Raw genomic sequence first — 19,875 nt, forward strand, 5'->3', positions numbered from 1 at the left:
TAAATCATACTCCTTAAAAGTTTAAAGCAAGAAGCCCAACTTAAAGTCTTTCAGTTTCTTCAGAAAAATAGAAAATAAATCCAAATTTGGATGCTTGCTAGTGTCAACTACAATCTCTTCATCTTTGGGATGTGTCCTTATAAAAAAAATTCAATATAATGGTGTAAGGACTGGAATTTCTTATAACGGTGGTGCCGGACCAACTTGCATGCACCTCGATTATTTCAACGGGTACCTGCTATCTTATACAATCACAAATATTAGGATATAACTATGTCGATCAAGGCTTAGGTAGATGGAAAGGTCCTAATTTAATTGTTTATAAGAGCTCCTGATCTACGTCTCCTTTACCAATACCACCTCCGGAAAAAGTTAGAAAAGAGAAAAAATAACGTGGGCTTTTAACTCTCCAATTTCTGAACTCCTCCCTTAGGAAACACAGGAAGTAGGAACGAGCTATTGTTAACTGGTATTCCAAAAGTATGTAGAGACAGTTAGCGGTAAAGCGACATCATCAGTCTCAAGTGCGAGGAACTTCAGCGTGAGCACTTCGACTAAACACAAAAAGAACCATTACAACAGATTTAATCTGTAGCCATTGATTATTGACTGTGCATTTGAAGAAACTCAGTCTATATTTCCAGTAGACCAAGCCAAGTCTAGTGTATAAAATATTAATGCAAAAAATATTCAACTTCACAGCTGCCACAGCAGCAACAATAAGAACAATAATCCAGTAAAGGCAAAGAAAGAACACAGATCTTTGAGTCATATCGTCTTAAACCAAATTTATTCCGGCAAAAATTGCAAGAGACTTAGTGATGACCCTCATCATCGCTGCCATGTCCATCAGGAGGTCCTCCAGGTCCAACCACTTCCAACTGCAATAGAAGAAACCACTCAGTATGATAATAAGTAATTCATTTAAGCCATCAAATTCTGCATGGAACAATTCAAAATTGGACTTGCACAATTCATGCACGCTGAAATGCCCTAACATCTGAATTAAGCAATCAATTTGCTTTGCTATAGCCAACGTAGGGGGAAAATAGTCTCTTTATTTGCTGAAGAAATGTGAATTTACACCTGGTTAATATGCTAATGCACTTTTTTGACATATACAACAGCAAGGACAACTTCACATCTACAAACTTCACTAACAGCCTCCGAATTAACCTAAATTTAGATAAGCTGGGAGTTCACGTCTAGCTATTCTTCAACAGCCTACAAATTAACCTAGATTTAATCAATAATATATCATACAACTAACTCTGAATTAAAGGATATTCTGTACTTACTTCAAAATACTGTGAGCATACTGGGCATTCATGTGGCTTGCTCTTCTCAAGCCAGAACCAAACAACATCATGCTCATCTTCTGTAAAATCAGACAAAGAAAACACGGGTGGACATTAATAGAAACCAACTTAAGAGACTGAAGTCAACTGGCTTAGAGCAATGAATGTTTGATGGAAACACTATCAACTAATAAATAAATAATGGAGACTTATAAATAGATAATGGAGACTTGCCTCCTTCACCTCCCGGGCATCCTACAATTCTTCTGTCATAGTAGGATTTGACAACAGCTGGCGCTTCCTATAATACAAAACATAGATGATTTGATCAGACTCGTATGCATCAAACTTGAAATAGAACTGATAACAAATAAGCAATCACAAACTAGATTTATTTAAGAAGTTGTAACTAGAAATTCATCATTAGGAGATAAACGATAATAAAATTGGTGTGCACCAAAGGTTAAAAAGAAACACAGAATTGAAGAGAAGATTACTGATCACACGGAAAAAAAAATAATTCGGCTAGTGGAGACTTAATAATTTGTAACTAAACCACCGAAACAAGATACAATACTAAGATTAAATTAAGTTGCACATTCCCCGTACTTGCATACACATAAGTACAACTCTTTTCACTGGTGAAGGATTACAAGATATGGCAATTAGGATCTCAAGACGCAGCAACACCTATAATGCAAGGAATAACAGACAAATTTCAAAGAGAAAAGAAGAGGTCAATACTAATCAACTGCATCGATGAGCGTTTACCAAAGAGACCATATGTTATATAAATGTACAAGTTAATAACAGAAACAGAAAAGACTTCTTTTTTAACAGCATTCAAAGAGCATCAAAATACAAGCTAGGACCTGAACTACATCAATATTTGAAAGGAAATGGCCTCCATCATATAAGTGATAAGACCATCCTTTTTTTGATGAAGTAATGAGTTTTATAGAGAAAGGCATCAAGAAGATGCAAGAAGTACAAAAGTGAGGGAAAGAGTCAGCTAAAGAATAGGCCTAGTTACTCTGGATATCTTAGTATGGAAATTCTGAGTTGTTAGGGCCTATTCCCCTTTTTTTTCATTCTCAAAAAAAGAATAGGCCCTAACAACTCAGAATTTATACTAAGATATGGAGAGTAACTAGGCATGGTAAACTTTTTAAACAGGACGAAACTACAACCTCAGACATATTTACTCATATCATATTCACAATGCATTTTCATAGAGTAAACCAAAAGCTTGAATTATGAAGAAACATTCTAGAAAGCATGGGGTTGTTTGGTTCAGACGCTACTTATAAGGGAATTATATAACCAGATTGTTTATGTGGTAAACGATAATGAAGGGAATGTTATATGATGAATAATAATGTAGAGATTAGTATGTGCTGACTGCTGAATAATAATATAGAGAATGTTATGTAGGGATTACCTACTTTAGCGGCATTATTGTCTTACAATTCTTTTATCTTTGTATTACTAATACATGTATTCTTATTCCATTTTTTATCCTGCATAAAATAATACATAAAGTCCCGTATAACTCAGTGTAGGTATTATTTAATACGGCCAACCAATACTGCCAACCCAAAGTAGCATAAAGTTATAGAGGATTATTTTATCTTATGTAGCCAACCAAATGCCACATTAGTTATGCGGAGACAATTTTTTTCTTCTTTTAACCAGGTAAGGTAACTTTTATTAAGAAACTTCAAGAAAGTACCAAAAAGTACAAGCAAAGCGTCATAGGATAGCAATTACAAATAAAGCTTCTACAATTACATAAAATCTAATAACTGCACCAAGTCTTCTACTACCCTTTCCTTACACCAAAAATATAGATCCTGCAACAACTATTTCTTAGCCTAGGAATCTCGGTCCTCTTATCTTCAAAGCATCTTTTGTTCCTTTTCAGCCAACCAAATATTGTACTCCCTCCAGTCCACAATAAGTGACTTGTTTGCTTTTTTATTTTGATCCAAAATAAGTGTCCATTTATATAATCAAGAAAATATTCAATTTGTTTTTCCAAAATTACCCTTATGTACGTATCCCTAAAAAATCTTTTACTCCTCACATTAAATTATGCTACAATATTTAATTAAGGGTAGTTTAGTCGCACTAACTATTTTTGTCTAGAATTTAGTATTTCTTTAATGTGCGTGCCTAAAGCAAATTGGTCACTTATTGTGGACCGGAGGGAGTATTATTTTATGCGGGAATTTGTGTTGAGATTATTTTCTTAATCCTCCAATTAAACGACCCTAGATGTTTTAGGACAAGTAGAAATAAGAACGGTAGGTTCAACCATTTAATATAATGAGATTGAGATAAAGATTAAACAAGACCATGGTGCCCAGCACAGACAATTGAGATATCTAGCCTCAGTATCCATGAGAATGCTATGATACATATAAAATTAAAGTAGGATCCCTCAAAATGATAAGTGCTACAAAAGTACTATAAATATAAGCCTACCAGAAATCTAGACAAAATAGTTAGTGTGACTAAACTACCCTTAATTAAATGTTGTAGCATAATTTAATGTGAGAAGGTAAAAAGATTACGAAGGGAATTTTTTCTTTAGCAGTTTTTTCAAAGATAGAGTGAGTGGGGTGGAATGGGGATTTGGGGGAGTGTACGGACCGGTAGGAGAAGGGTCCAAGGTGTCTTTCTGGGAGGAACTGGCCAATGTTAAGGGGGAATTCCATGGGTTCTAGGGGGAGACTTTAACACTATTAGAATCCAGGAGGAGAGATTAGGGTGTAGTCTGATTTCGAGGGCCATGGAGGAGTTTTCTAACTTCATCAATGATCACTTTCTCATTAATCTTCCTCTGTCAGGGGAAAGGTTTACTTGGGCCAGGGCGGAGGATTCCAACTCAAGATCTAGACTTGATAGATTTCTGATATCGCCCTCTTGGGATGAGCTGGTGCCGAATGTGCTGCAAATTTCTTTACCTAGGCTGACTTTGGATCATTTGCCTATCTTGCTAGATGGACGCGGAGGGAGGGGGTGCGTGCTCATTTCTGATTCGAGAACATGTGGTTGAAAGTGTCAGGATTTGGTGACAAAGTGAAAGAATGGTGGACAAGCTACGGGTATCAGGGATACCTTCATTCCGTCTACCTTCATTCCGTCTTTCGAAGAAACTTAAATTGCTCAAGGGAGATATTATTAGGTGGAATAAGGAGGTTTTTGGGAGGGTAAAGGTTAAAATGAGGGAGCTTATGCATGAATTTGGGGAATTAGAGAGAAGGGAAGGGGCGAGGGAGCTAGATGAATCTAAGAAAGCGAGACTAGGGAAGATTAAGAGGGAAATAGTCGAGTTAGCAATAGCTCAGGAGACTAGTTGGCAGCAAAAATCGAGGGCGCTCTGGTTAAAGGAGGGGGGTGCGAATACCAAGTTTTTCCACAGGGTTGCGGTTGCAAATCGAAGGAGAAACTTCATAGAGTCCTTAGTTGTGGATGAGGTGAGGATTGAGGGAGAGGAGGAGGTAAAAGGGGCGATAGTGGGGTTTTATGAGAACTTATACAACGAGGAAGTTAGTTGGAGGCCTACTTGGGGGGGAGGGGGGAGGGGGGAGGGAGGAATAGAATTCAACCACATAGAGGAGGAAGACAGTGAGTGGCTAAAAAGGGCTTTCGAGGAGGAGGATGTGCACGAGGCTGTGCTGGTGATAAGGCCTCCGAGCCTCATGGTTTCTCTTTGGCCTTCTTCCAGCTCTGTTGGGACACCATTAAGGGGGAGTTGATGGAAGCCATTGAATACTTCCACGTGAATGGTGTTTTCGAGAGAAGTATCAATGCTTCTTTTATTACCATTGTGCCTAAAAAAGAAGATGCATCTTGTATCAGAAACTACAGGCCTATTAGTCTCGCGGGAAGCATTTACAAGATTTTTTCTAAAGTGCTATCCAATAAACTCAAGAAGGTTCTTGACGAGTTTATTTCGTCCTCCCAGAATGCGTTTGTGGAAGGTAGGCAGATCCTGGACGCTGCTTTGGTGGCAAATGAACTTGTAGACTCCAGAAGGAAAAATAGAGAACCCGGCTTACTATGCAAGTTGGACCTTAAGAAGGCTTTCGACCATGTCAATTGGGAGTTCCTGGATTTCATTATGATGCGGATGGGGTTTGGGGTAAGATGGAGGGGATAGATCAAGTTATGCATTTCCTCAATCAGATTCTCTGTCCTAGTTAATGGTAGCCCGTGTGGTTTCTTTGGCAGCTCCAGGGGTCTCAGGCAAGGTTGACCCCCTATCCCCATGCTATTAATTCTAGTGATGGATGCTCTGAGTAAAATGATGGATCGTGCTGCGGGCGGAGGCTTCTTGAGAGGATTCTCAGCTTCGATCGGGGTGCTCAGTGCCCGAAGAGTCTCACATTTGCTTTTTGCCGATGACACCCTGGTTTTCTATGATGCAGATATGGATCAGTTGACCTACCTGAAGCAGGTCCTGCAGTGGTTTCAGATAGTATCAGGGCTCAAAATCAACCTCAGCAAGTGTGAGATTTTTCCGGTGGGTGAGGTTGCTAACATCGATGCTTTGTCTTATGTTCTCAGATGTAAGGTGGGCTCTCTTCCCACTACTTACCTGGGTCTCCCATTGGGCGCTTCGCATAAGGATACTGCGGTTTGGAATCCAGTGATTGAAAGGGTTGAAAAAAGATTAGCAAGCTTGCAGAAACGGTACTTGTCAAAAGGCGGTAAGGAAGTTCTTATTAAAAGCATCTTATCGAGTATGCCCACCTATTACTTGTCCATGTTGCAAGCTCATGTGAGCATCACAAAAAAACTGGAGTGGCTTCAAAGGAATTTTCTTTGGGATGCGACGGATGGAACTAGAAAGTTTCATTTAGTGAATTGGCACAGTCACTTTTCCAAAAAAGTGGGGTGGACTTGGAGTAAAAGATTTTAGGGTATTCAACAAAGCTTTGTTGGGGAAGTGGCTGTGGAGATTCGGGGTAGAAGAGCATTCTCTATGGATGGAGGTCATAGTAGAAAAGTACGATTTCACGGGAGGGGATTGGAGGACCAAGGCAATCACAACACCTTTCGGGTGTGGCATGTGGAGGAGCATCATGAAGAATTGGGAAGCCTTCAATGGCAACATCACTTACAGGGTGGGAAATGGAAGGAGGATAAACTTTTGGAATCATAGGTGGTGTGGAGAGGATACTCTAAGGGTCTCTTTCCCCCACGTCTTCAGAGTTTTAAACCAGAAGGAATTGATGGTTCAACAGATCCGCAAGGAGCATGAAGGGGGTAGTATGGAACCTCCCATTTAAAAGGAACATGCAAGATTAGAAGATTGCGGAGCTCCAAGATTTGTTGGCACTGCTATATGGGTAAGACAGGCCCCAATTATCTTGTGATTCTTCGAGATGGAGGTTGCGTGGCGATAGTTTATTCACAGTAAAGTCCTTTTACCAGAGTATGTTGGTGAGATCGGAGGCCAACTTTTCCATACTCCTTGATCTGGATTCCTAAGGCGCCCACGAAGGTGTGCTTTTTCGCATGGCTAGCGGCGAGGGGAGTGATCTTGACTGCTGAAAATCTGGGAAAGAGAGGAATTACACTTGTTAGTTGGTGCTACATGTGTAAAAGCTTAGGGGAAGAAGTTGAACATCTTTTGTTGCATTGCCCTGTGTCCTCGGGTTTGTAGAGGGCAATCCTAAATCTTTATGGTGTTCAATAGGTGATGTCAAGCACTGTAAAGGAAATGTTGTATAGCTGGGTTGGTTTCCGCAGAAGAAGAAATCAAAAGGCATGGAAGTTCGCCCCGTTACGCTCATGTGGATAGTTTGGGGGGAGAGAAATAGGAGAGCTTTTGAGGGGATTGAGTCTCCTTTTTCACATCTTAAGAATAGTCTTTTATCTTTGATCGCTTTTTGGTGCAGTCATATAGCCCCTACTTGTATAGAAGATTGGGCGTCTTTGGTAGAGAATCATGTTCTGATATAAATTCTCTACTTTTTGGTATACTTCTTGTATACGGAGTTTTCTCCCTTTTGATTAATATAATTTACCTTATCAAAAAAATATAAGCCTACCAAAGCAAAAGGCAAGTGTGTTATAAAACGATTATGAAACTAGCAATATTATAAAAGAGAGTTGAACATATCCACAAGAAGCTTGTTAAAAATTTGCAGATAGATGTTGACAGGACATACAGTATTTAAGATGAGACAAGGTTAAGAAAAGATCACATCGCACGGCAGGTATAAGTGACACAATAAAATAAGCAAATGTCGCCTACGATGATATCACATCTATATACACCAATCCTTAAGTGCGACAATATGATTTTGAGGTGTTAAAAGAGAAAAAGGTTGACCTAATATGGAGAAGGTTATCAAAATGGCCTACAATCTCTTGACTAGCATAGCGCATAGCACAACACAATAAACAGAACATAATGGTAGCAAAAGATCCATAACCAATAATAATTCCTTAGTCACGTTACACTTATGTTAGATTTGGCACTAAGGGACTTTTTAATTGTTAGTGTAAAGATAAGTGTAAAATTTACAGAACCTTTAGGTTTGGAGAACCCTTAATTTGCTATTCATTAGGTATCCTTATTAACTCGTCCCAATCATAGAGGGTTCATATAACTGACTCAGTTTGAATTTAGGCATAGTTATTGTATATTCAAAACAATAACAACAACAACAACCCAGTAAAATCTCACTAGTGGGGTCTGAGGAGGGTAGTGTGTACGCAGACCTTACCCCTACACCGAAAGAGTAGAGAGGTTGTTTCCGAAACAAAATTCACAAAGTTGCCGAATCATGAAAAGGAAGGACCGGAAGGGTGTTACACAATTGCAGGAATTTTTTTTTTTTTTTATGAAATAAGATTCTTCATTGCAGGCATCCATAAGATGCAAAGTTACAAGAAAGGATTGAGTTAGCTCTATTACAACAAAAGTTGAAATGCCATCAAAGCATCTGCGATTTCTTTCTTGCCAAAGGCACCAAAAAATGCATGTTGGGATCATCTTCCAGACTTTCTTGATGGCCCTTTCAACTTTCCAACTGCTCCAACCTTCCACTGATTCACTGATGCCTTGTGGTTATGTCCAACTTATTCCCAGGATACAAAGAAACATATACCACATGTTTGTTGCCACTGGACAATGTAAGAATAGGTGGTTGATTGACTCAGAACTTTGCTGACATAGGTAGCATCTATTTACTAGCTGGAAGCTCTTTTTGCAGAGATTGTCTTGAGTTAGGCATGCTTCTTTGAGTACAGTCCAAGTAAAGCAGATAACCTTTATTAGAAGCTTTGTCTTCCAGATGAGCTTCCATGGCCACGAGTCAATGATTCCATTATGCTCACACATGCTTCTGTAGCCCATCTTCACTGAATAGGAACTTGAGTCACAACCAACCCATCTGATTCTGTTAGGGATCTGCTCATTCATAGTGAAGGTTCTCAGTCTACCAAGCAATGTAAACAAACTACCCAACTCCCAGTCATGCATATTCCTTCTGAAAAGTGGGACCCATGAGTTTCCTGATCTGTATTGACTTGTTGTAGAGTTGGGATCACAAGCAATCTGAACCAGTAGTGGAAAGCTCTCTTCCAGTGGGCAACTGTCCAACCAGATATCTTTCGAGAATCTAACATGTAACCCATTGCCCACCTTGAATAAAATATTCCGTGAAAAATCCTCCCAAAGGCTACTGATGTATTTCCATGGGCCAACACCATGAGGAGACCTGCTTAGTTTAGTACACCAGTGGCTTTGTTGTCCATGTCTAGCAGATACCACCTTCCATAGGCTGGTGTCTTCCTCCCTGAATCTCCCAAGCCATTTCATTAGCATGCTCTTGTTATGTTTTACCAAGTCTTTTATTCCAAGTCCACTAAGGTCTTTTGGTTGAGTTACTTTGGCCCATTTGACCAGGTGAAACTTGTGACCCTCACTGTTCCCCTTCCAGAGAAAGTTCCTTCTAAGTTTGTCCAATTGTTTGAGTACTTTGCTGGGCATAGGATATAGTGACATGTAATAGGTCGGTATGTTGTCCATCACACTACTAATCAAGGTTACTCTGCCTCCTACTGATAGATATTGCAGCTGTCATGTTGCCAATCTCTTCTCAACCTACTCTATCACACCATTCCATACTGCAGTAGACTTGTACTTAGCTCCCAATGTAAGGCCCAGGTATGTTGTAGGGAGGGAACCAGTACAACAACAAAGAATATCAGTTACATCTCCCACGTAAGGAACTTCATTAACAGGGTAGATTATGTTTTTTGCCATGTTGATATGTAGTCCAGAGATAGCTTCAAAAATGAGTAGAGTTAGATTAAGATATTGAACCTGAGATATTCCAGCTACACAGAAAACTAATGTGTCATCCGCATAGAGCAGGTGTGAGATTGAGACTGCATTCGTTTGATGTCTCCCAACACTAAAATCATCTAACTACTACAGCTGCTTTGCTTTGTCCAACATCTTGCTAAGACCCTCCATATAGCTAGGATAAACAAGAAAGGAGACAAGGGATCACCTTGCCTTAATCCTTTTTTAGGTGAAAAGAAGTCAACTGGACTCTTGTTGATGAGAATTGAACACTTGACTGTGGTCAAGCTATATTTATCCACCTGATCCATTTGCCACCAAATCCCATTTTCCTTAACATTGAAAACATGTATGACCAATTGACTTGGTCAAATGCTTTCTCAATGTCGAGTTTGCATAGGATGCCTGGAATTCCACTCTTTAGCCTTCCATCCAACATCTCATTGGCAATCAAAGCTGCATCAGTAATCTGCCTTTGTTTGATGAAGGCATTTTGATTCACTAAAATGAGCTTCCCTCTCACTGATTTAAGTCTCTCGGCTAATAACTTAGTTGTTATCTTGTAGATGTTGCCTATAAGGCTTATAGGCCTGAAATCTTTGAGCTCAATAGCACTCTTCCTCTTAGGAACCAGTGCTATGAAAGAGGCATCACAAGATCCAACCATATAACAATTTTGATGAAAGTGGTTTAAAGCCCCCATGATGTCTTGCTTTAGAATATAACCATTCACTTTTGAATTGCTTTAGAATCTTGCAGGAATTCAAAAGTGAATTCAAGGATCACAGCACCGCTTCAGGAATGAACTCGAGAAAGCAATTAGAAGAGAGGATTTGCAGAAGAAGAGAAGAAGGGAGAAGAAGAAAAGAGAGAAGATTTAGAATAAGATTGTGTGTATTGACTGATGGTTCGAAAATGTATATTACAGTCCTATTTGTACTGATTACATTGTATCGAAATACTATTGCTACAGCATAATCTTCTTCTAACAGAATTCAGTTACTCTAACTGCCTTAACTAACTTTCCAGCTGTGTAACTAACTTTCCAGCTGTGTAACTAACTTCTTGAATCTGCACGACCTTCTTCTCTATATCTTGAGTTGCTCGTCTCTCATCCTCTATAATTGTGTACCAAAGGGATAAGGTATTTTTTTCCCTATTACATTAGAAATTGCAAATGGGGGACTTTGCAGTTCCTGCTAATCTTTTTTAATGCCTTCCAACTTAAACTAAGAAGAGTGCACGACCTTCTTCTCTATATCTTAAGCTGCTCGTCTCTCATCCTCTATAACTGTGTACCAAAGGGATAAGGTATTTTTTCCCTATTACATTAGGAATTGCAAATGGGGGACTTTGCAGTTCCTTCTAATCTTTTTTAATGCCTTCCAACTTAAACTAAGAAGAGAGGTAAATGTCATCTACTTCTCTTCCACTCGTACAACCAACGTGAATGGAAGTAAAAATAGTTTAAAAAAATGTTACAATAAAGAGCCTGAAGTTTTATTTCTTTTTAACTTTGTTGAAGTTAGTTTTAGCCTTTTAGGAGTGACATTCCTTTGAATTTAGAGCATATGATTACAATACAAAAGTGATCCAGATACCCAGCATCGAAATATTACGGAGTAAGGTTTGAAGAGGTGGAAAAGAGTACTTGCAAATGAATCTTGTCGGGGTAACCAAGTTGGACCCAATGTCACTTTTTCTATGCTGAACAAACTAATTTCCAAGGACCTGGTCCTTGAGTTGCCCAAGTCAAAATTCAGGTTCACCTATCCATCATACCCCTTTCTCTTCTTAGTCCTCCTCTTCCTTGAAGGAAACACATATAATGACTAGTAAGGAAGTGTGAAATAGCAAGATTGATCCAGGTCTCCCCTCCCCCCCTTTTTTCTTTTGGATAAGAGATACAGACACCGTAAAGCTCAGTAAATAATGGGCCACCCTCTACCTTTCTCTTCTTAAACAAACTTGCTTACCAGTAGAATTCAAAATTGTAACGAGTGCTTATAACACATCCCTTGCTGTGTTACATTTGATATTTGTGAGAAGGCACGGGAGAAAATATGATATATTGATATTGTATGTGATGCAATACAAGAGGTGCTATATATAGCTACTCTATACAAAGGGGATACTACTCCTATTCCAATGTGGGACAATTACATAGCTATCTCTAACACTCCCCCTCAAGCCGGAGCATATAAATCATATGTACCGAGCTTGTTACATATATAATCAATGCGAGAACTAGTGAGGGACTTGGTGAAAATATCTGCAAGTTGATCATTCGATCTCACAAACTTCGTAGTAATATCTCCTGAGAGTATCTTTTCTCTGACGAAGTGACAATCAATCTCAATGTGTTTAGTTCTCTCATGAAACACCGGATTTGATGCAATATGAAGTGCAGCTTGATTATCGCACACAAGTTCCATCCGACTGATTTCACCAAATTTCAACTCCTTGAGCAATTGTTTGGTCCAGACTAGTTCACATGTTGCCATAGCCATTGCTCGGTATTCTGCTTCTGCACTAGACCGAGCAACTACATTTTGTTTCTTACTTTTCCAGGACACCAAATTTTCTTCTACTAAAACACAATATCCAGACGTAGAACGTCTATTAGAAGGTGATGCTGCCCAATCAGCATCCGAGTACCCAACGATCTGCTCATGACCTCGATCCTCAAACAGTAATCCTTTACCTGGAGCCGATTTTATATACCGGATAATGCGGACAACTACATCCCAATGACTATCACGGGGAGAATTCATAAACTGACTTATAACACTCACAGGATAAGAAATGTCGGGCCTAGTCACTGTGAGATAATTTAATTTACCAACCAGCCGCCTATAGCTTGCAGGATCGCTAAGCGGCTCCCCTGTCCAGGCAGAAGTTTAGAATTCGGATCCATCGGCGTGTCAACAGGTCTGCAACCTGTCATCCCTGTTTCCTCAAGAATGTCTAACACATATTTCCTTTGAGAAATAACAATACTTGAGCTAGATTGAGCAACCTCAATACCTAGAAAGTACTTCAATCTGCCTAGATCCTTAGTTTGAAAGTGTTGGAAGAGATGCTGCTTCAGATTAGTAATATCATCCTGATCATTGCCCGTAATAACAATATCATCAACATAGACTACCAGATAAATACATAGACTTGAAGCAGAGTGGCAATAAAACACAGAGTGATCAGCTTCACTACGAGTCATGCCAAACTCCTGGATAACCGTGCTGAACTTACCAAACCAAGCTCGAGAAGACTGCTTTAGACCATAAAGTGACCGACGCAAGCGACATACAAGGCCACGAGACTCCCCCTGAGCAATAAAACCAGGTGGTTGCTCCATATAAACCTCATCCTCAAGATCACCATGAAGAAAGGCATTCTTAATGTCCAACTGATAGAGGGGCCAATGACTAACTGCAGCCATGGATAGAAAAAGGCGAACTGATGCCACTTTAGCCACTGGAGAGAAGGTATCACTGTAATCTAGCCCAAATATTTGAGTGTATCCTTTGGCAACAAGACGTGCCTTAAGTCGATCAATCTGGCCATCGGGACCAACTTTGACTGCATAAACCCAACGACAACCAACGGTAGATTTACCTGAAGGAAGAGGAACAAGCTCTCATGTACCACTTGTATGTAAAGCAGACATCTCGTCACTCATAGCCTGTCGCCATCCTGGATGAGACAATGCTTCACCTGTAGACTTAGGGATGGAAACCGAGGACAATGAAGATATAAAAGCATAATGGGAAGATGACAGACGATGATAACTCAAACCAACATAATGAGGATTAGGGTTTAGTGTGGTCCGTATACCTTTTAGAAGTGCAATCGATGTACTAGGAGCAGGATCCGCATTAGGAGCCGTGTCAGGTGCAGGACGAGAACCAGATGGGCCTGATGTAGGGCGCGAACGACGATGATAAGTCAAGAGTGGTGTTCCTGTGGCTGGGGAACTAGGAGGGATAACACTGGACTCCTCAAAAGTTGGTATGGGTGAAACCTCTGTGGTTGAAGGTGGAGGAGGATTACTAAACTCCTCAAAAGTCGGTATAGGTAAGACCTCAGATATGTCATGGTGGTCAGCAGAAGTGACATCAGTTGTGAAGAAAGGTTTAGACTCGAAAAATGTGACGTCAGCTGACATAAGGTACCTATGAAGATCAGGTGAATAACAACGATATCCCTTCTGAACACGAGAATAACCAAGGAAGACACACTTGAGAGCACGAGGAGCTAACTTATCTTTCCCCGGGGCTAAGTTATGAACAAAACATGTGCTCCCAAAAACCCGAGGTGGAAGAGGGTATAAGGCTGACTGGGGAAACAATATTGAATGTGGAATCTGACCCTTGATGGGAGATGAAGGCATCCTATTAATCAAATAACAAGCTGTGAGAACTGCATCGCCCCAAAAACGCAGCGGAACACGAGACTCAATTAGAAGTGTGCGAGCAATCTCAATAAGGTGCCTATTCTTTCTTTCTGCAACCCCATTTTGCTGAGGGGTATAAGGACAAGATGTCTGATGAATAATTCCATGAGAAGACATAAACTGCTGAAACTGAGAAGATATATATTCTAAGGCATTATCACTGCGAAAAATGCGGATAGAGACACCAAATTGGTTTTTGATTTCAGCACAAAAACTCTGGAATATAGAGAATAACTCAGAACGATCTTTCATTAAGAAAAGCCAAGTACATCTTGAGTAATCATCAATAAAGCTAACAAAATAACGAAATCCCAAGGTTGAACTGACTCTACTAGGACCCCATATATCAGAATGAACCAAGGAGAAAACAGACTCTGCATGACTCTCAACACTACGCGTAAAGGAAGCTCGGGTATGTTTCCCAAGCTGACACGACTCACAATCTAATCTAGACAAACTGGATAAACTAGGCACCATCTTTTAAAGTTTGGATAAACTCGAATGTCCTAAACGTCTGTGGATTAGATCTGGAGGTCTGTAACTAGACATGTTGTGGAAGGACTGAGCGAGTTAAGGTAGTAAAGACCTTCTGATTCACGACCTGTACCAATTGTCCGTCCCGTACTGCGGTCCTGCATAATAAAAGAATCATCAATAAAATATATACCACAATTGAGGGCACGAGTCAAACGACTAACAGATGCAAGACTAAAAGGACAACCAGGAACATAAAGAACGGAATCTAGGGTGATAGAAGACAATGGGTTGGCTTGTCCAACTCCTTGTGCCTTAGTTTGACATCCATTGGCTAAAGTAACAGTAGGAAGAGACTGTGAATATACAATATTCGACAAAAGTGATTTATTACCAGAGATATGATCAGAAGCGCCTGAGTCCATGACCCATGGTCCAAGAGTACTAGACTGGGAAACACAAGCAAAAGAATTACCAGCAATAGGAGTGTCAGTCTGGGCAACTGAGGCTACTTGTGGAGATGTTTGCTTACTTGCTCGATACTGAAGGAGCTCATTATATTCTTCTTTAGATACAGAAAAGCCCTGGTTACCTGTAGTCTCGCTCTGAGCAACGTAGGCATTTTTGGGTGGACGCCATTTAAGGAATAACACATTTCACGAGTGTGTCCAAGTTTTGTGACAATAAGAACACTTGGGTCTAGATCTCCCAAAACGACCGCCTCCTCGTCTATTCTCCATAGCTTGAGATGCCCGAACATCCACTGTCTGGGATGCAAGAACAGAGGAATCAAGTATCTGGGATGAAATCACTGGGTGACCTGGTGCTGCAGCAAGGCGAAGTAATCGAGAGAATAATTCATCAACTGTAGGGACAGTCGGACTCGCCAAAATCTGGTCTCGTACTGAATCAAGATCATGAGGAAGTCCAACGAGTGTAAGAACTAGAAACATTTTCTGTCGCTGCTCTTGTTGTTTTGACACACTAGCAGAAACTGGCATCAATGTCTCAAATTCCTCCCTCACTGCCTGTACCTGACCCAAGTAGACATATCTAATTCTTGCTTCTTTAAGTTTGTCATCCGTGATATCACATCATAGAAGCGAGATATATCATTAGTGTATAACGTACGAGCTTTTGCTCAAACCAAATAACATGTCTGGAATGGCCGAAACAAAGGCATCAACTTAGAATCAATAGAACGCCACAAGATGCTACATAATTGAGCATCAATTTTTGCCCAAAGCGCTATCGCCTTTTCATCTGCTTCGCTAGACTGTTTAATCAGATGATCTTGCACACCTTGACCTTTACACCACAACTCGACAGATGAAGCCCAAGCTAAGTAGTTTGAACCTCCCATTAAAGGTTCCGAGGTAATCATAACATTAGAGTTTCCAGAACTCATGCTTTTAGACCCAAAAACATCCATTCCCAAAGACATCTTGTAAATTATTACCAAATAAGAGAAATAATCAACTGTAATCCACTGAAAATAGAGTAAGGAACACTGAACCAGAATAGTAAACTACTGTAGCAGTAGGAAAGTTACTGTTGCAACCGGAAAATATTCAAAGTGGTCGGAATGAAATAAAAACAGTAAGGGTAGGATCGGAATTACCAGAAGACCCAACTGTTCTGAAGGAACTTTTTCAAAAAATGGCCGGAAGTCAACTTTTTGAAATCACTATTCACGCCGGAAAAATAAAAAAGTGGTCGGAATTTGGTGTAACCTGGATGGGTAGGCTCGGAATTGCAAGGGAAACAATCTGTCCTGAAGAGTCGTCGCCAAAAAATGGCCGGAAGGTGGCCCACGCAACGTTGGAACTTCGCCGGAAAATTTTCTTTGTACAGCTACAGTACCGCCGGAGATTTTCACTGGGATTTGGTCGCCAGACAGTGACTACTCTTGTGGTAGTGTTGGATTTTGTGCACAACACTGACCGAAACAAAGCAAACGCAAAACAACTTTGAAAGTCGCCGGAAAAAAAGGGTTCCGGTGACTGATTTTACTTCCCGGAATCGCTGGAATTTATGCACAGCGATAAATCTCTCACGATAGCTCTGATACCATGTGAGAAGGCACGGGAGAAAATATGATATATTGATATTGTGTGTGATGCAATACAAGAGGTGCTATTTATAGCTACTCTATACAAAGGGGATACTACTCCTATTCCAATGTGGGACAATTACATAGCTATCTCTAACAATATTGAATTTGAACCAAAGCCCTGGGGTAAGATTGATCCAGGTTGTCTTAAGCTTAGTAAAACTCAATAATCCTTCTGGATCAGTAGTTGCAAACTAAAACATATTCCCAACATCAGATGTTAATATAAGAGAATAAACAGTATGCTGCTCATTTTTATCTTCTTTGCTTTTGTCTTCAATTGGATTATCAGAAGAACCATAAACTCACAAGAAAACCTAAAAACAACGGCTATTTCCAACATTTCCTACTCTAAATGCATGTTACCCATGTTAATAAGAGAACAATCAATTATGCCATATAATCATTATGCATCAGACGAGAATAACCAATCTGAATATAAGATAAAACAATTTTATTGATCAACAATACATTGCGACAAAAGCAACAAGAATAACGAGTGTGTACTAGCACCAATCATTACTTGAAAATCCACACTGACCTTTGTACCAAAAGGACCCTCAGGAAAGTTAATGTCAAGAAGCTCCCTTCCCTAAAGCACACATCAAATGTAAATTTCAGCCACACGGAGTAACATCTATCAAAGACAATTGAATTAATATACCTAAATATCTCGGCTAAAAATGCTATAAATATGTAGAACATGGTAAAAAACTCACTTGGAGTTCAGCTTCAAGCTCTTCGCGCTCATGGCCAGTTGCAATTGGCATTACATCCTCCACACTCTTCTTAACAGCATTCTCTGTTTCACACAACAAATAATCCATACTCATCACAACCAAAAATTAAATAAACAATAATAGAACATTACATAAGGCACGTATATCAGTCAATCAATCCACTAAAGTACCCTCTGTATCCATTCGACTCTATTCAAACACATGATTTTGTGTAAAAATGCGTGAGATCTGATGAAATTAGGGTTCAGAGTAGAGAGAAGTGTGAAAATATACCGGATGCGGTAGTGAATTGACGAGAGAAGGACGCGACCGATGAACGGAATGCCGCCGGCGATGGAGAAGTAATCGACGTGGCGGCGGAGGCGGTTGGATTGGACTTAGGAGTGGATCGAATTAGTCGTAGGGTACGAAGCTGCGAAGAGAGTTTTCTCCACATAGTGTGTGTGTTCTTTCCTCAGGTCAGCCCCTTTTGCGTCCGCAGATCGAGAGACGAAAGCTTTTCTTATCACTCTCTCTGTTTCGCTTCTGTTGTCTCCACAACTTTTTTGGAAATGAAAATGGCAAATAAGGGTGGCACTGGCCGAAGGGCGACGGCTTCGGCCAAGGTTGACTCGCTCGTGCGAGAATTTCTCCCACGTGTGTATGATTTTTCTCTTTTTTCTTTAACTTTTTGTAATCATTTGGTTAAAATAAAACACTGTATAAAAATTTTATCCATATCTATCTATATCTATATCTATCTATATTATTATAAAAGTACGAATATTATACACTAAATGTCGAACGACAAAAATATCCCTGAAATATTAATCGATTTTTATGCCCTTTAAAAATAAAATTATTGCTTTGTAACTATAATTTCCTGTGGGATAGTGATGTCATATTTTAAGACGGTCTAATTTTACGTCTATAAAACAAATTCTATATCCGCAAGGTTATTAGATTTACGAGTCCTTCGAGTATGAATAACAATGAAATTGATCAACAGGTTGAATCCTTCCGTGAAACTACTACTGAATGTTTAAAGAATATCTGGCACATTAATCTATATTATATTAAAAGCACGAAACCTCTTAGCAAAATATCGTTTGCTTTTTTTACCCTTTAAAAATATAATTCACATTGGATAAAATTGTAATTATAATGTAATTATTTTCCTAATATTTAGGACGTTAAAATTAGTCAAATTCTATATAGAAAATATTTCCTTATTTGAACTATGTAAAAACTCCTAATAATTAGGAATCTAAAATTAAATAATATCTATCTATATTATATTAAAAGGAGAGTAGTGAAGCATGTGGTTAAGCCAAGTGGCAAGCTAAAAAGAAGCCACTTGGCAATTTTAAGACAATATTAATAATTAAAAATTATAAATAGAAACATAATTAATGGAAGTATTTTAATAAATTTTATACATAATCTAAATAGATATTAGACAAATCTGATCTATATATCTATATTTATATATACATATTTATAACTAATGAAAATTCACCGCTAATTGATCAAGCTTTATAATTAATGAAATCTACTGCTAATCTAAGCTTTAATTTGTTGGATTATATTTGTATAACATTAATAAAAAAGCTGTCTATGACTTATATTACCATATTTGAAGTAATATTATATGACAAACAATATTCATGGTTTCCTTTAAAGTGAGAAAATTATAAAGTAAGCATTAATTAGAGAAAAGAACAAAAGGAAATGAATTTTCATGGTTTCCTTCAAAGTGAGGAAATAAAATAACATTAACTAGAGAAAATAATATAAGAAAATATTATTATACCTCGGCAGAACCGATAGTTTCATATCCAACGACACCCTGCTATTAAAATCTTTGAATTTTACTTTAGATCAAAAACTCTTTTTGATAAACATGTGGTTTAATTAAATTATTGAATGCCAAATGTTTGTTAATGCAAACTTTATTTGATAAGGTTTAACTTTATTGAAATGAATCTTGCAAATATTTTAAAAAAAAATGCTTTTTAAGGGGAAAAAAAGACTCCTAAAACTGCACTATCTCTTACGTATCTTTTAGATTGTTATTCTTAATGAAATAGAGAATTAAATAAATCATTCAGATAATTAATTAAGAATAACAAGGTAATCAACCACATCAAGTGGTGTGATAAGAAAAAGTAAAAGTAAAAGTTAGTAAACATTATTATAAAAATATTGAATTGAGATAAAAACATATTTAAATTGAGATAAAAATAATAATTTGAATTTAAATTGAAGGATAAAAATATTTGAATTGAAATATAATTTTTTTTATTTGAATTGAGATTAAAATTCAAGTTTGAATTGAAAGAAACATTATGATACTATAAAAAAAATAGCGGACCTCTTCGTGCTTCATTGTTAAATCTATAGAGACCTGGATTTGCTTTTATGAAACAAAATCTTTAAATGTGTAAATATAGTAATTATATGTTGTGTATCTATATTTGTTAGCG

General features: G+C 38.5%; 1 protein-coding gene across 1 annotated transcript; it reads right to left on the bottom strand.

Moving 5' to 3' along the window:
- Positions 1–525: 525 nt before the first annotated feature.
- On the bottom strand, positions 526–17,983 carry LOC107806763 (putative cytochrome c oxidase subunit 5b-like). The gene is made up of 6 exons (XM_075240543.1): positions 17,684–17,983; positions 17,390–17,472; positions 17,212–17,262; positions 1,533–1,599; positions 1,299–1,378; positions 526–881 (listed from the first exon to the last, which is right to left on the bottom strand). The coding sequence occupies exons 1-6, from the start codon at positions 17,844–17,846 to the stop codon at positions 816–818; spliced, it is 510 nt and encodes a 169-aa protein (XP_075096644.1). The 5' UTR covers positions 17,847–17,983; the 3' UTR covers positions 526–815.
- Positions 17,984–19,875: the final 1,892 nt, after the last annotated feature.

Source organism: Nicotiana tabacum, chromosome 20, assembly GCF_000715075.1.
Source record: "Nicotiana tabacum cultivar K326 chromosome 20, ASM71507v2, whole genome shotgun sequence".
Classification (NCBI taxonomy): Eukaryota; Viridiplantae; Streptophyta; class Magnoliopsida; order Solanales; family Solanaceae; genus Nicotiana; species Nicotiana tabacum.

Bases quoted from the DNA above. Each gene is read 5' to 3' on its own strand.
- LOC107806763 (XM_075240543.1), bottom strand. From the start codon at position 17,846: ATGTGGAGAAAACTCTCTTCGCAGCTTCGTACCCTACGACTAATTCGA. The intron at 17,263-17,389 runs GTGAGTTTTTTA...TGTGTGCTTTAG, and splicing joins AGCTTGAAGCTGAACTCCAA to GGAAGGGAGCTTCTTGACAT. The intron at 1,600-17,211 runs GTCAGTGTGGAT...TTTGTATTATAG, and splicing joins AGGGTCCTTTTGGTACAAAG to GAAGCGCCAGCTGTTGTCAA.